This window comes from Eschrichtius robustus, chromosome 12, assembly GCF_028021215.1.
Source record: "Eschrichtius robustus isolate mEscRob2 chromosome 12, mEscRob2.pri, whole genome shotgun sequence".
NCBI classification, from domain to species: domain Eukaryota; kingdom Metazoa; phylum Chordata; class Mammalia; order Artiodactyla; family Eschrichtiidae; genus Eschrichtius; species Eschrichtius robustus.
This window is the reverse complement of record NC_090835.1, coordinates 40721102-40737796: the sequence shown is the minus strand read 5'-3', so window position 1 is coordinate 40737796 and position 16695 is coordinate 40721102. Positions and strand designations below refer to the sequence as shown.

Genomic DNA, 16695 nt, shown 5'->3' with positions numbered 1-16695 from the left:
GAATGAGATCCAAGTCTTCTGATTCTAAATCCAATTCTCTTTCTACCACACTATTCTGTGCTCAAATGAAACAGTTCCTGTGAAAGGACTTAATATAACAGTCAGCATTAAAAAAAAAAAATCTAAGATGTAAACTTTAATTCCAAACACCATGTTTTCTTCTTTACTATATCAACAATAAGGAAACTGCTCTGCTTCCTGCAATAAATAATTTTATCAAATATACTTTCCAGCACCTTGCAGTGGGTTGGATGGTGGCCCCCAAACAGATAACGCACACGTTCTAATACCTGGAACCTGTAAATGTAACCATATTTGGAAAAAGCATCTTTGCAGATTTAAGTTAAGGACCTTGAGTTGAGATCATCCTAGATTATCCTGGTGGGCCCTAAATCCAATGACAAGTGTTCTTATAAGGGACACATGGACGAAAAGACACAGAGGAGAAGGAAGGTAAAGATGGAGTAAAGAGAGATGTGGCCACAAGCCAAGGAATGCTACCAGCCACCAGAAGCTGGAAGATGCAATGAACAGACTCTCCCCTAGGGCCCCTGGAGGGAACATGACCTTGCTCTAGCAGCTCCCAGAATTGAGACCTACATTTCTGTTGTTCTAAGTTACCACGTTTATGAAAGGGGAAAACAAAGACTGAGCAGCTCACCCAATGTCATAAAGTGTATAAATAGGGGAGCCCAGCTCTGACCTGGGTACTCTGGCTTCAGATCTGGTGTTTGCAATACAGTGCACTCTGAGCATGAAGGTCTGGAGGAGGGGGGCCCATCTGTCTTCCAGCAGACTATGTGATACAAACCCTGCTGCCAATAAAGTGATGGGTCAGTTATTCAACCCACACCTAGCTCCAGAAACAATCTGGCAAAGAGGAATCAGTGGCACATGGACACAGGCTCACAAGGTGATACCTACCAAAACACACTGGGATAACCTGCAGGCTCGGCTGTCAGGCCCATCAGTGCTGTTTCCAAAGCTACCTGCTCAGCGGCAGTGGCCCATTTACCTATTTCCCTACATCTTTATGGCGACAAGCTGGGATAGAGTAGCTTTAGGGTTTCCAAGGCTATTTGCCGAACAGCTGGAAAAAACCTTTCCTTTCTCTTGCTATAAATCCTGAAGCTTTCTGTAAAACAACATTCTTCTATCCTCCTGTCAAAAACAGAGCCATAAAGCCACTGGGGTATGGGTATTTAAGGTATGAGAGGACAATGGCTCCTTGGGAAAGGTGGAAGCAAAAAGGAAGAACTAGAAGAAAAACAGTTTACTTCCACTGTGGGACCTTGCACAGACAAACATTTCTCAGGAAAGCAAGAAGCACCAAGAGTGAGGCAATGTCCCTGTGCCATCCAGAGGTGCTGGTGTGCCTATGGCAGTGGATTTAGAGGACAAGGAGGGGACAGAATGTTGCTCTGAGCTGCGGCCTGTCACTTCCCAGGCAAAGACAGTTGTCTCATGGAATCCTTCAGGTTGTTAGAAAGACTGAAGTTAAGGGCCCAGTTTCAAGATAAGGAAACTAAGTCTCAGAGAGGCTATGGAATTTGGTTGAAAGTCACAAGGAACAAGAGACTGAGCTGTCTGACCGTGAGGCTCATTCTCCTTTCCTTTACACCACCCTGCCTTAAAAGGGTATTTCTTTCTGTGGAAAAGCCGATTTCTCTCTTTTTTTAAAATAAATTTATTTATTTTGTTTTTGACTGTGTTGGGTCTTCGTTGCTGCACGCGGGTTTTCTCTAGTTGTGGCGAGTGGGGGCTACTCTCTGTTGTGGTGTGTGGGCTTCTCATTGCAGTGGCTTCTCTTGTTGTGGTGCATGGGCTCAGTAGTTGTGACACGCAGGCTCAGTAGTTGTGGCTCACGGGCTCTAGAGCGCAGGCTCAGCAGTTGTGGTGCACGGGCTCAGCTGCTCCGCGGCATGTGGGATCTTCCCGGACCAGGGCTTGAACCCGTGTCCCCTGCACTGGCAGGTGGATTCTTAACCACTGTACCACCAGGGAAGCCCCTCACCACTTTTAAATGGATGACAATGTCTGAAGGCATTTCCATTAACTCTTAATAAACATGAAGAAGTCTGACCTACAGATACCTAAAATGAACCAGAGCAGGCCTTACCAAACAAAATAAAGGGTGTGTATATGTACTTTCCATTAAAAAAAAATTCAGGTGTTTCCTTTTCCAGTAGAGGAAGGTGAGAGATAGAGAGATGTGGCTTCAGAACAGCAGTATCAAAGCATATACTGGTGGGAGTCTGACCTACATAGAAGCTTTTTTTTTTTTTTTTTTTTTAAAACAGCAGGCATCTGAAAGCCTGAAAAATGGAAAGGTTTGCTAAAATTAGGCTTTGCCTAGTGGAAAAATCCCTCACACTCTCAGGTTTATTAGATCTTATACTAAAGCGTTACGGCCACCATGCCTAATAGAATATTAAGGATTTTATTTTTATTCTTTGGGATGGGAGAGGCAGGTGGGTAAGGAACACAAAACTAGGAAAGGGAACCTATGAATTTCCAATCTTAAGCACATTTCATTGCTGTTTCTAACCATCCATGGCACACTCTCTGGCTGAGTCCCCCAGAGAACAGAAATAACAATCGGGTCCAAGCGAGGGGAAGCCCAGGCTCCTCGGAGATTGCTCCTCCTGCAGCAGCTTCCGGGGGGCACAGACGCTCTTTGTTGAAGACTGTGCCCTCACTGTTCTCTCTGTGAGGATAACCTGCTACTCCGGAAAGTGGCACAGCAGCCTTGTTATCACATCATGCAAGCAGGACCAAAGGCACTGCAGATAATAAAGACTTGGCTATGTGACGAGCTAGTCCTTTTCCCTTTCCAGTGTGGGGCTCTGAGTTGGGTGGAGAGGGGAGGCTGGGAAGTGATGAGTGGTTGTAATCCTTTCCTAAGTAGTATTTCCCATGGGGAGGGTTCTGTAAGTGGGTCTAACTTGGGGGCTTAAAAGTCAAGTGCCTAATGCCTTGCTTGAAATTTCCTTGAACAACCAATATTTACTAACTGATGCAAAATATTCTAGTTTTATTATTAAAACATCTCTACCATCCCTGATTTCTCATCAAATCAGATCAATTCCTACTCTGATTTTTCTTAGGCACTTCTAAAAATTCTTATATTATTAATGAGGAAACCATAAAGATATTTAAACCAACATGTCCTTTTCTCTCTGCTTTTCACACACAGAGACACATAACAAAGGCTTCCTCAATGCAGGTGGCTCACTGCAGATCCATGAGGCATGAATACTCAAGAGTGCCTCATTTACTATTTTTTTTTAATAGAACTTTATTGGAGTATAATTGCTTCACAATACTGTTAGTTTCTGTTGTACAACAAAGCGAATCAGCCATATGCATACACATGTCCCCATACCCCCCCTCCCTCTTGAGCCTCCCTCCCATCCTCCCTATCCCACCCCTCTAGGTCATTGCAAAGCACCAAGCTGATCTCCCTGTGCTATGCTGTTGCTTCCCACCAGCCAACTACTGTACATTCGGTAGTGTATATACGTGGATGCTACTATCACTTTGCCCCAGCTTCGCCCTCCCACCCCACGTCATCAAGCCCATTCTCTATGTCTACCTCTTTATTCCTGCCCTGCAACTAGGTTCAAAAGCCCAAGGGGAGGGCAGAGCTTACACTGCACTTACATACTAGATTTTTAGGTAATCTTCCTGTAAATACACCTGGCCCTCCGTTCCTCCGTACCCATGGGATCTGCATCCATGGATATAGAGGGCCGACTGAATTCACTGTACAGTGCCATTTTATATAAGAGACTTGAGAATCCATGGATACTCATGCATTCCCCCAATGGGGCTCCTGGAACCAATCCCTGGTGGATACTGAGGGATGACTGTAGGTGCCAAGGCCCCTGGAGGGTACCCCCTGCAGTCAGAAGTGTTCTCCTTGCTCACAATCAAGAACATCTCAGGAAGCAGCAGCCACTACCCAAGGCCACACTCCTTGGTTCCCCATGTGCTGTCATGAACACAATGGTCCAGGGTGTGGGCAAGGGATACCATGCATGTGCTCAAGAACTGGTGGCTATCATGACTATTCACCTTGTGCCATTTAGAATGGCAGTCTTACAGGAAGAACTAATAAGCCTTTAATTTAGGAATAACTTCATGAAATCAACTGTTTTTCAATTTAAATGAAAAGACATGTAGTGCTGTGTATTTTACGAAGATCAACAAAACCTAAGGGTGGTATAAGGATGGCTATGGCCACCTCCAGTTTCCATTTGCCAACTTTATACTATAGATTCTTCCTTTGACTATCTGTTTGGTGGAAACAAATCAACTTGGGACACTTTATCGCAGATAAGAACAAAACCTACAAAAAGCTGGAGCTCCCAGGTGAGTTAGGAGTCGGACCAAATAATAAAAGCCCAGGAAGAGAGCAGCATACAGGTGGTACTCTCTATACAAAAATTCTAAGCATTTGAATGAATTAGAGGGGTGGAGGGGAAGACTGCAGAGGTACAAACTAAATGGAATATGTACAGGTGTCAGTTTATACTAGCCCTGCTGGTGCCTGGGCCCATACGTGTTTGACAGTCTGGCAGATTCACAACAATGAGCCATATTTTAATGGGCTCTACCACTAACTGATGGCCAGTTATGTGGAGAAAGATTACATGTGATTTACCTACAAAATTATTTAAATTCTACGAAGTCAGAGAGCTGGACAAATTCACCACTCAGTAACAAATCTGTCTTAACCTTCTTCTCACCACTTCCCCAACCTTGCTGGCTTTCAGAGGTTGATCTTTCTCCTTCCTTCACACACCATAAATTCTGACCAAACAACAAAACCTAGCAAACTGACCTGGATAATTACCCTCAGCTCCTAACATAAATGCTGTGGCCCGCTAACTTTTCTAGAACCTAGGAAATATTAGTTGGAAGGACCATGCTCACATTTATTAACTTATACCTGTGGCAAATAAGAGACTAAAGCTCTTCTCCACCTAAAACACTACAGACTCCCTCACTTGCTTTGATATATAAGGCCTCTTTAGCCAATTTCTAAAATATGGTGTACAAGACTCAGCTGTTACAATACAATCAGCCTTTTCTGATCTGTCGATATTAAGAAAGCTTTTAATTAGTGGGTTCAATTTATTTTTCTTCATTTTACTTTCCAACACACCTGATTTTTACATTCAAACTCTGAAACAATCTCACAAAAGGGGAGACTATGAAAAATGATTACCTTGAGCTGCTGGAACTCTCATACACTGCTAGAGAGAATGTAACTGGCATTACCATTTTGGCAAAATTTTGGCAGCATCAACTAATGTGAATACATGGATATCCTAAGACCCATTCTAGGCACATAACAAATTCCACCACTTAGGGGAGCACGCAACAGAAATGTATACCTATGTCTCCAAAAGACATGTGCACATGCATGTTCACAGCAGGAGTTACTATTCGTAATAACTAAAATGGAAATGAATCAAATGTCCATCAAAGGAGAACAGATTAATAAATCATGGTAGAGCCCCATAGTAGACACATACAGCAAGAAGAAAGAATAAATCTATGACCAGTCACAACAATGCAGATGCAGCTCACACAGTGTTGAGTGAAAGAAGGCAAACAAACAAAGATCAGTATGTGATTCCATCCAGATAACATTCAAAACCAGCCCAGGGACTTCCCTGGTGGTGCAGTGGTTAAGAATCTGCCTGCCAATGCCGGGGACACAGGTTCGATCCCTGGTCCAGGAAGATCCCACATGCTGAGGAGCAACTAAGACTGTGCACCACAACTACTGAGCCTGCACTCTAGACCCCGCATGCCACAACTACTGAAGCCCTCACGCCCTAGAGCCCACGCGCCACAACTACTGAGCCCACACGCCGCGACTACTGAAGCCCACGCGCCTAGAGCCTGTGCTCTGCAACAAGGGAAGCCACTGCAATGAGAAGCCCGTGCACCGCAATGAAGAGTAGCCCCCACTTGCCACAACTAGAGAAGGCCCGCGCGCAGCAACGAAGACCCAACGCAGCCCCCACAAGAAACCAAAAAAAAACCCCCCAAAAACCCCAGCCCAACTAGTGTATGATGTTAGACATCGGGACAGTTGTTACCCAAGGGCAGGGAGGAGACTGAAATGGGCATGAGGGGGCTTCTGGGTACTGGTTACACAGGTATATTCTCTTTGTTAAAAATCATCAAGCAAAATACTTATGGCTTGTGTATTTTTCCATATGTACATCACATTTCAATAAAAAATGTTTAAGAAAAGAAGGACTTCTCTGGAGGTCCAGTGATTAAGACTCCGCGCTTCCACTGCAGGGGGCGCAGGTTCGATCCCTGGTTGGGGGGACTAAAATCCCACACCACCGCACTGCGTGGCCAAAAAAAAAGGGAGGGAGGGAGGGAGGGAGGGAAGGAGGAAGGGAGGGAGGAAGGAAGAATAGTTCTTTAAAATAGATTTTAAAAAACACTCTCACCATACACACAATGATCATTTTCTTTAAAATTCACTTAAGAAAAGCCTATCTCTGTGAGAAAGTAAAAAGAGAAACAAAACCTATTTTTATTCTAAAGGCTATTTTATGAACCCTAGTTTTTTACCACTATCTCCCTAAAAGAGCTGTAACTGAGTCTGCTCTAAACCCCCTTGGTCCTCCATCATCGGAGGTGGCATCATGACATCATTTTGGAATAGAAGGAGCCCAGTATGAATCCTGGCTCCACCATGCAGCAAGGCGACGTGGCCTTGGCATGCACCAGCTCTTCAACTGTAAAGGCAGGACAATAAGAAGTAAGCAAAAATACTGGGGGTGAAGGGCCTGGCATACAAACACCTGTTCTCACCAGGATGTAATTTAGAAAAAAAGGTAGAAGGGTATCTTTTCTAAATGCAGATGGTGGAACTCCTGAGAAGTTCTCTGTGAACAGTTACTGTGGATGATGATGCTTTAGCACCATTAAGAACCAAATACCAAGGAGCCACAGCGAACCCCCTCCTAAACATTTATCCCAAGAGTTTTAGGAATTAAATTTTTAAAATAACTGTTTTCGAAAAATCACTTTGTGATCATCACTCTGTTAAGCAGTCATATCTTTCAACTTGGAAGAAAATTAGATCTCACAGAGAGGTTTTAAGATCCACTCAAGCAGACAGACAGGAAAACTGAGAAATAAAGTATCCTGTGTCATGAGCCTGGCAGACTTCTAAAACTATCTCCACAAATGTCATTTAGATCAAGTGGCAAGTCAGATGATGGTAGCAAATTCCACAACTGCAATTTAATAGTGTGTGTGAGAGTGTGTGTGTGTGTGTGTGTGTGTGTGTGTGTGTGAGCGTGTGTATGAAAATGAATGCTTCCCAAAGTCAACCTAGCCCCATTTTTGGGTCAAGGCAATAAGAACTAATATCTAAACATGTTTGGGGTTGTAAATTAAAAATTCATGTTGGTAACACAAGTTGTCAGATCATAGTTTTTTCTGTCATGGCTTCCTCAGGCAAACATGCCTGGTTATTTCCATGAGATTTAGAAATTCTGTCATTTGAGGAAGTCAGGGCAACTGACATTAGTCATGTTGGGAATCTTCTCAGGCCTCCAAGGGTCTTTCTATTTTTATTTCAGCTCACCTCTACACGCCCTGGCCAGAGAACTTGCATCCCTCCCCAGAAAGCACAAATTCTGGCTCTGGCAGGCACTTGACACATGATTATAAAGTACCTATAAAAATCTTACAGGAAGACTGTTACCAAAGCAATATAATACACAGCACACAGCCATACATATTACCCTCTAGGAAGGGAAGGAATATTGCAGGGGGTTGGGGGGGGAATGCTGAAATTAAAGGTATATTTTAGGTTTAATGATGTCAGTAGTTAAGTTTGAAAGAATCATGAGCTTGACTTTCAAGGTTGTTAAAATGTGGTGAATAGTTGCCAACCTGAAGGGGAACCTGTGAGCTAAAAGATGGGACAATTTGAGCATGAAAATGAGTAAGGTCCATAATAGATTGAAACTCATAAAAATATATAAATTCACAATACTAAAAACATACACACACAACAGAAAAAAAACCCTTATTGGTAACCTTTGGAGACTGTGTGTGTGGGGGGTGACTTGGCAGAGGGGTTGAACTCATTATTAAGGTAACTGATAAATAAAGGGAAAGGATCAAGCATTTATCCAGCCTTTCCTGTAAGGACTGATTTTCAGGGTAACTAAATGATTGGTGAAGAAAAGCTTTTTAAATAAAAGAATCACTGCTAATAAATGTAGAAGAAATACAAATAAATGCAGATGGAATAATAAATTTAGAAATCTTACCATTTTGTAACACTTGATAAAATAACTGATCTAGGAAGCAACTCTCAATGGCAGGTAAAATCTTAACTGAGTCTAATGGGGAACTCTGGAACACCAGAACCACTGACCAATCTGAACGCCACCAAGAAAGAACCAACATTACAGGAAAAATGCCTGCACCGCCAAAGTGAACTTGAAACTGCTAAAATATCCAGCGCCACCCTGTGGTTTATTTATGGGAGACGTGTGGGAGGGAGGAAAGGAGGGGGAAGGATATGTGAAATGACACCATGCACTTTGAGTGCACGATCGGACACAGCCATGGGCGGAAGACCCTGATGTCTTCAACACATGAATGGCATTTTAAAAAAGAAGAAAAAAAGGGAGGGTGAATTGTTAACACGTTAAAATAGATTTAAGAGAACTATTAGCGAATTCAAACAAATGAAGCATTCAAAGACATTTAATTTATGTTATTAGGAATTATGGTTACTTTTGTTGGGTGTAATATAGTAGGTTATGTTAAAGAATAAGATTTCCATTGGTTAGAGATACGTTTTGAAGTCTCTCTCTAACACCAAAGTGAGGAGGAAGAGATAAAATGTTGATAATTTTGAAGCTGTGCAATAGGTATTTGGGGGATTATTATGCTAGTCTCTCTACTTTTGTCTATAGTAGAAGATTTCTATAACAAAAAGTTAAGAATGGCAGAAAGGTGATGATCGCTATCATAAGAGTTCATTGTGCTATTCTTTTTGTGTGTGTCTATCTTTGAAAATGTCTATAAATTAAAAAAAAAAAATGTAGACAATCCAAGGATGAATTTTTAAGGATCTCTGGGATATATTGCCGACCCACCCAAGAAAAAGGCATAATGCCAAGAGGTCCCTGGAAAAAGAACATGGCAGGCATTATGTGGTGATGGCTATAAAACCAGATTCACTTGTGTAATATCCTAGATGATAATGGACATTCTGAACAGTTTTAGTCAGAAATCACCAACAGTGTGGGTTGCCCCTCTGATGCTCTGTGCCACAGGGATGACCCCAGACTGAGTGGTGAGCAGAGCTTTCCTCTCACCTGGCTGGGGTGGATGAGGCGGCGGCATCTGGTGGTGCATCAGAGGGTAGGGAGGGGGCTGCTGATGAGGCATCATGCCAGGGTGCCCTGCTGCTCCCAGTGGTGCCAGGACAGGTCCTCCTGAGTGCTGGTGTGCCTGTTGAGGGTTCTGCCCATGCTGCTGCTGTTCCATTTGCTGTCGGGCTCGCAACTCAGCGTATTTCAGCTGTTCCATGTGGAAGTTCTGGCGTTCAGTAAGCAACTGCTGCCTCTGTTGTTCTAACTGTTAAGAAAAGGAAGGGAAAGAGAAATGAAACCAGGAGAGGCTTTCAGGACTGGATGCCAACACAGGATATCTACATGATGCCTAAGCTCCCAATACCTCATCACAGTTACATAGTCACCTCCTCTCCTGAAACAACCACAGTGAGAGAAAAGGCATTATTTCCTGAGTAGAATGAAGTCAAGTTCTTCTCTATGTTAAGTATAAGGTCTGCCTTTCCCTGGAACCTTCACCCGGTGGGGGGCTATTGTACTCAGGACACTTGTAATTCCCTCTGTTTGGTAGGCCTTCAGATATTTAAAAAACAGTTTCCATGACTGCCTTACTCTTCCCCAGGTGAAACAAGCCTCTCCTGTCCTCTTAATAGTTCCTTAGATACTAGTATTTCAAGTCCAACCAACATTTCCAGGTGCTCTCTTCTGCATGTGAGCCTTTTGGTTACTATTTTAGAATGTGACACCAGACTTAAATATCCTCTGGATGAGTGGACGTGGCCTTAGCTGCAAAGATACACATTTTCTATATGGAACTTTGACGGTACCATTGTAAATCTTAGCTTCCAAGTACCCAAAAATTATACTGGGTGACACTTTCACAGCATATTTTAGAAGCCTAAATAAAAACTTACATGAATCGTGGTTTGAAGAAAATAAGCATTTCAATATTCAAGATAATCTTTCTGGGGGCTTCCCTGGTGGCGCAGTGGTTAAGAAAACGCCTGCCGATAGAACCAAGATGGCGGAGTAGAAGGACGTGCTCTCACTCCCTCTTGCGAGAGCACCAGAATCACAACTGGCTGCTGGACAATCATCGACAGGAAGACACTGGACTTCACCAAGGAGGATACCCCACGTCCAAGGACAGAGGAGAAGCCACAGTGAGACGGTAGGAGGGGCGCAATCAGAGTAAAATCAAATCCTATAACTGCTGGGTGGGTGACTCACAGACTGGCGAACACTTATACCACAGAAGTCCACCCATTGGAGTGAAGGTTCTGAGCCCCACGTCAGGCTTCCCAACCTGGGGGTCCGGGAATGGGAGGAGGAATTCATAGAGAATCAGACTTTGAAGCCTACTGGGAATTGATTGCAGGACTTCGACAGGACTGGGGGAAACAGAGACCCCACTCTTGGAGGGCGCACACGGAATAGTGTACGCATCGGGACCCAGGGGAAGAAGCAGTGACCCCGGGGGAGACTGAACCAGACCTAAATGCTGGTGTTGGAGGGTCTCCTGCAGAGGCGGGGGCTGGCTCTGTTTCACCGTGGGGACAAGGACACTGGCGTCGGAGGTTCTGGGAAGTACTCCTTGGCGTGAGCCCTCCCAGAGTCTGCCATTAGCCCCACCAAAGAGCCCAGGTAGGCTCCAGTGTTGGGTTGCCTCAGGCAAAACAACCAACAGGGAGGGAACCCAGCCCCACCCATCAACAGTCAAGTGGATTAAAGTTTTACGGAGCTCTGACCACCACAGCAACAGTCAGCTCTACCCACCACCAGAGCCTCCCATCAAGCCTCTTATATAGCCTCATCCACCAGAGGGCAGACAGCAGAAGCAAGAAAAACTACAATCCTGCAGCCTGTGGAACAAAAACCACATTTACAGAAAGATAGACAAGATGAAAAGGCAGAGGGCTATATACCAGATGAAGGAACAAGAAAAAACCCCAGAAAAACAACTAAGTGAAGTGGAGATAGGCAACCTTCCAGAAAAAGAATTCAGAATAATGATAGTGAAGATGATCCAGGACCTCGGAATAAGAATGGAGGCAAAGATCGAGAAGATGCAAGAAATGATTAACAAAGACCTAGAAGAATTAAAGAACAGACAAACAGAGATGACCAATACAATAACTGAAATGAAAACTATACTAGAAGGAATCAATAGCAGAATAACTGAGGCAGAAGAACGGATAAGTGACCTGGAAGACAGAATGGTGGAATTCACTGCTGCGGAACAGACTAAAGAAAAAAGAATGAAAAGAAATGAAGACAGCCTAAGAGACCTCTGGGACAACGTTAAACGCAACAACATTCGCATTATAGGGGTCCCAGAAGGAGAAGAGAGAGAGAAAGGGCCAGAGAAAATATTTGAAGAGATTATAGTCGAAAACTTCCCTAACATGGGAAAGGAAATAGCCACCCAAGTCCAGGAAGTGCAGAGAGTCCCATACAGGATAAACCCAAGGAGAAACACGCCGAGACACATAGTAATCAAAGTGGCAAAAATTAAAGACAAAGAAAAATTATTGAAAGCAGCAAGGGAAAAATGACAAATAACATACAAGGGAACTCCCATAAGGTTAACAGCTGATTTCTCAGCAGAAACTCTACAAGCCAGAAGGGAGTGGCATGATATACTTAAAGTGATGAAAGGGAAGAACCTACAACCAAGATTACTCTACCCGGCAAGGATCTCATTTAGATTTGATGGAAAAATCAAAAGCTTTACAGACAAGCAAAAGCTAAGAGAATTCAGCACCACCAAACCAGCTCTACAACAAATGCTAAAGGAACTTCTCTAAGTGGGAAACACAAGAGAAGAAAAGGACCTACAAAAGCAAACCCAAAACAATTAAGAAAATGGTCATAGGAACATACATATCGATAATTACCTTAAACGTGAACAGATTAAATGCTCCAACCAAAAGACACAGGCTTGCTGAATGGATACAAAAACAAGACCCATATATATGCTGTCTTAGACCTAGGGACACATACAGACTGAAAGTGAGGGGATGGAAAAAGATACTCCATGCAAATGGAAATCAAAAGAAAGCTGGAGTAGCTATACTCATATCAGATAAAATAGACTTTCAAATAAAGAATGTTGCAAGAGACAAGGAAGGACACTACATAATGATCAAGGGATCAATCCAAGAAGAAGATATAACAATTATAAATATATATGCACCCAACATAGGAGCACCTCAATACATAAGGCAACTGCTAACAGCTATAAAAGAGGAAATTGACAGTAACACAATAATAGTGGGGGACTTTAACACCTCACTTACACCAATGGACAGATCATCCAAAATGAAAATAAATAAGGACACAGAAGCTTTAAATGACACAATAGACCAGATAGATTTAATTGATATTCATAGGACATTCCATCCAAAAACAACACATTACACTTTCTTCTCAAGCGCGCACGGAACATTCTCCAGGATAGATCACATCTTGGGTCACAAATCAAGCCTCAGTAAATTTTAAAAAATTGAAATCATATCAAGCATCTTTTCTGACCACAACGCTATGAGATTAGAAATGAATTACAGGGACAAAAACGTAAAAAACACAAACACATGGAGGCTAAACAATACGTTACTAAATAACCAAGAGATCACTGAAGAAATCAAAGAGGAAATCAAAAAATACCTAGAGACAAATGACAATGAAAACATGACGACCCAAAACCTATGGGATGCAGCAAAAGCAGTTCTAAGACGGAAGTTTATACCTATACAAGCCTACCTAAAGAAATAAGAAAAATCTCAAGTAAACAATCTAACCTTACACCTAAAGAAACTAGAGAAAGAAGAACAAACAAAACCCAAAGTTAGCAGAAGGAAAGAAATCATAAAGATCAGAGCAGAAATAAATGAAATAGAAACAAAGAAAACAATAGCAAAGATCAATAAAACTAAAAGCTGGTTCTTTGAGAAGATAAACAAAATTGATAAGCCATTAGCCAGACTCATCAAGAAAAAGAGGGAGAGGACTCAAATCAATAAAATCAGAAATGAAAAAGGAGAAGTTACAACAGACACTGCAGAAATACAAAGCATCCTAAGAGACTACTACAAGCAACTCTATGCCAATAAAATGGACAACCTGGAAGAAATGGACAAATTCTTAGAAAGGTATAACCTTCCAAGACTGAACCAGGAAGAAACAGAAAATATGAACAGACCAATCACAAGTAATGAAATTGAATCTGTGATTAAAAATCTTCTAACAAACAAAAGTCCAGGACCAGATGGCTTCACAGGTGAATTCTATCAAACATTTAGAGAAGAACTAACACCTACCCTTCTCAAACTCGTCCAAAAAATTGCAGAGGAAGGAACACTCCCAAACTCATTCTATGAGGCCACCATCACCCTGATACCAAAACCAGACAAAGACACTACAAAAAAAGAAAATTACAGACCAATATCATTGGTGAATATAGATGCAAAAATCCTCAACAAAATACTAGCAAACAGAAACCAACAACACATTAAAAGGATCATACACCACGATCAAGTGGGATTTATCCCAGGGATGCAAGGATCCTTCAATATACGCAAATCAATCAATGGGATACACCATATTAACAAATTGAAGAATTAAAACCATATGATCATCTCAATAGATGCAGAAAAAGCTTTTGACAAAATTCAACACCCATTTATGATAAAAACTCTCCAGAAAGTGGGCATAGAGGGAATCTACCCTCAACATAATAAAGGCCATATATGACAAACCCACAGCAAACATCATTCTCAACAGTGAAAAACTGAAAGCATTTCCTCTAAGATCAGGAACGAGACAAGGATGTCCACTCTCACCACTATTATTCAACGTAGTTCTGGAAGTCCTAGCCACGGCAATCAGAGAAGAAAAAGAAATAAAAGGAATACAAATTGGAAAAGAAGAAGTAAAACTGTCACTGTTTGCAGATGACATGATACTATACACAGAGAATCCTAAAAATGCCACCAGAAAACTGCTAGAGCTAATTAATGAATTTGGTAAAGCTGCAGGATACAAAATTAATGCACAGAAATCTCTTGCATTCCTATACACTAATGATGAAAAATCTTAAAGAGAAATTATGGAAACACTCCCATTTACCACTGCAACAAAAAGAATAAAATACCTAGGAATAAACCTACCTAGGGAGACAAAAGACCTCTTTGCAGAAAACTATAAGACACTGATGAAAGAAATTAAAGATGATACCAACAGATAGAGAGATATACCATGTTCTTGGATTGGAAGAATCAACATTGTGAAAATGACTATACTACCCAAAGCAATCTACAGATTCAATGCAATCCCTATCAAATTACCAATGGCATTTTTTACGGAACTAGAACAAATCATCTTAAAATTTGTATGGAGACACAAAAGACCCCGAATAGCCAAAGCAGTCTTGAGGGAAAAAAACGGAGCTGCAGGAATCAGACTCCCTGACTTCAGACTATACTACAAAGCTACAGTAATCAAGACAATATGGTACTGGCACAAAAACAGAAACACAGATCAATGGAACAAGATAGAAAGCCCAGAGGTAAACCCACGCACCTATGGTCAACTAATCTATGACAAAGGAGGCAAAGATATACAATGGAGAAAAGACAGTCGCTTCAATAAGTGGTGCTGGGAAAACTGGACAGCTACATGTAAAAGAATGAAATTAGAACACTTCCTAACACCATACACAAAAATAAACTCAAAATGGAATCGAGACCTAAATGTAAAACCGGACACTATAAAACTCTTAGAGGAAAACATAGGAAGAACACTCTTTGACATAAATCACAGCAAGATCTTTTTTGATCCACCTCCTAGAGTAATGGAAATAAAAACAAAAATAAACAAATGGGACCTAATGAAACTTCAAAGCTTTTGCACAGCAAAGGAAACCATAAACAAGACGAAAAGACAACCCTCAGAATGGGAGAAAATATTTGCAAACGAATCAACGGACAAAGGATTAATCTCCAAAATACATAAACAGCTCATTCAGCTCAATATTAAAGAAACAAACAACCCAATCCAAAAATGGGCAGGAGACCTAAACAGACATTTCTCCAAAGAAGACATACAGACGGCCACGAAGCACATGAAAAGATGCTCAACATCACTAATTATTAAGAGAAATGCAAATCAAAACTACAATGAGGTATCACCTCACACCAGTTAGAATGGGCATCATCAGAAAATCTACAAACAACAAATGCTGGAGAGGGTGTGGAGAAAAGGGAACCCTCTTGCACTGTTGGTGGGAATGTAAATTGATACAGCCACTATGGAGAACAGTATGGAGGTTCCTTAAAAAACTAAAAATAGAATTACCATATGACCCAGCAATCCCACTACCGGGCATATACCCAGAGAAAACCGTAATTCAAAAAGACACATGCACCCGAATGTTCATTGCAGCACTATTTACAATAGCCAGGTCATGGAAGCAACCTAAATGCCCATCAACAGACGAATGGATAAAGAAGTTGTGGTACATATATACAATGGAATATTACTCAGCCATAAAAAGGAACGAAATTGAGTCATTTGTTGAGACGTGGATGGATCTAGAGACTGTTATACAGAGTGAAGTAAGTCAGAAAGAGAAAAACAAATATCGTATATTAACGCATGTATGTGGAACCTAGAAAAATGGTACAGATGAGCTGGTTTGCAGGGCAGAAGTTGAGACACAGATGTAGAGAACAAACGTATGGACACCAAGGGGGGAAAACTGCGGTGGGGTGGGGATGGTGGTGTGCTGAATTGGGCGATTGGGACTGACATGTATAAAGTGATGTGTATAAAATTGATGACTGATTAAAAAAAAAAAAAAAAAAAAAAAAAAGCCTGCCAATGAAGGAGACACGGGTTCTATCCCTGGCCCGGGAAGATCCCACATGCCGCAGAGCAGCTAAGCCCGTGTGCCACAACTACTGAGCCTGCGCTCTAGAGCCTGTGAGCCACAACTACGAGCCTGCGTGCCACAACTACTGAGCCTGCGCTCTACAGCCCACGAGCCACAACTACTGAGCCCACGTGCCACAACTACTGAGCCCGAGTGCCACAACTACTGAAGTCCGCACGCCCAGAGCCCGTGCTCTGCAACAAGAGAAGCCACTTCAATGAGAAGCCTGTGCACCACAGCGAAGAGTAGCCCCCACTCGACGCAACTAGAGAAAGCCCGTGCGCAGCAACGAAGACCCAACACAGCCAAACAAAACAAAAGAAAAAAAAATTATAATTTTTTTTTTAACGTGGCTACTAGAAAATTTTAAATTACATATATGGCTCATGTATTTCTGTAGGAGAG

At 42.0% G+C, this 16695-nt stretch overlaps 1 protein-coding gene across 4 annotated transcripts in view; it reads right to left on the bottom strand.

Annotated features, from left to right (window-relative positions):
- Nucleotides 1–16695, bottom strand: part of SMARCC1 (SWI/SNF related BAF chromatin remodeling complex subunit C1) — a 185908-nt gene that overhangs the window by 9693 nt on the left and 159520 nt on the right. For all 4 annotated transcript variants that reach the window (XM_068557306.1, XM_068557307.1, XM_068557308.1 and 1 more), the window contains exon 26: nt 9384–9645. In XM_068557306.1, the coding sequence (XP_068413407.1) occupies nt 9384–9645 (262 nt within the window). The remainder of the gene's footprint in view (nt 1–9383; nt 9646–16695) is intronic.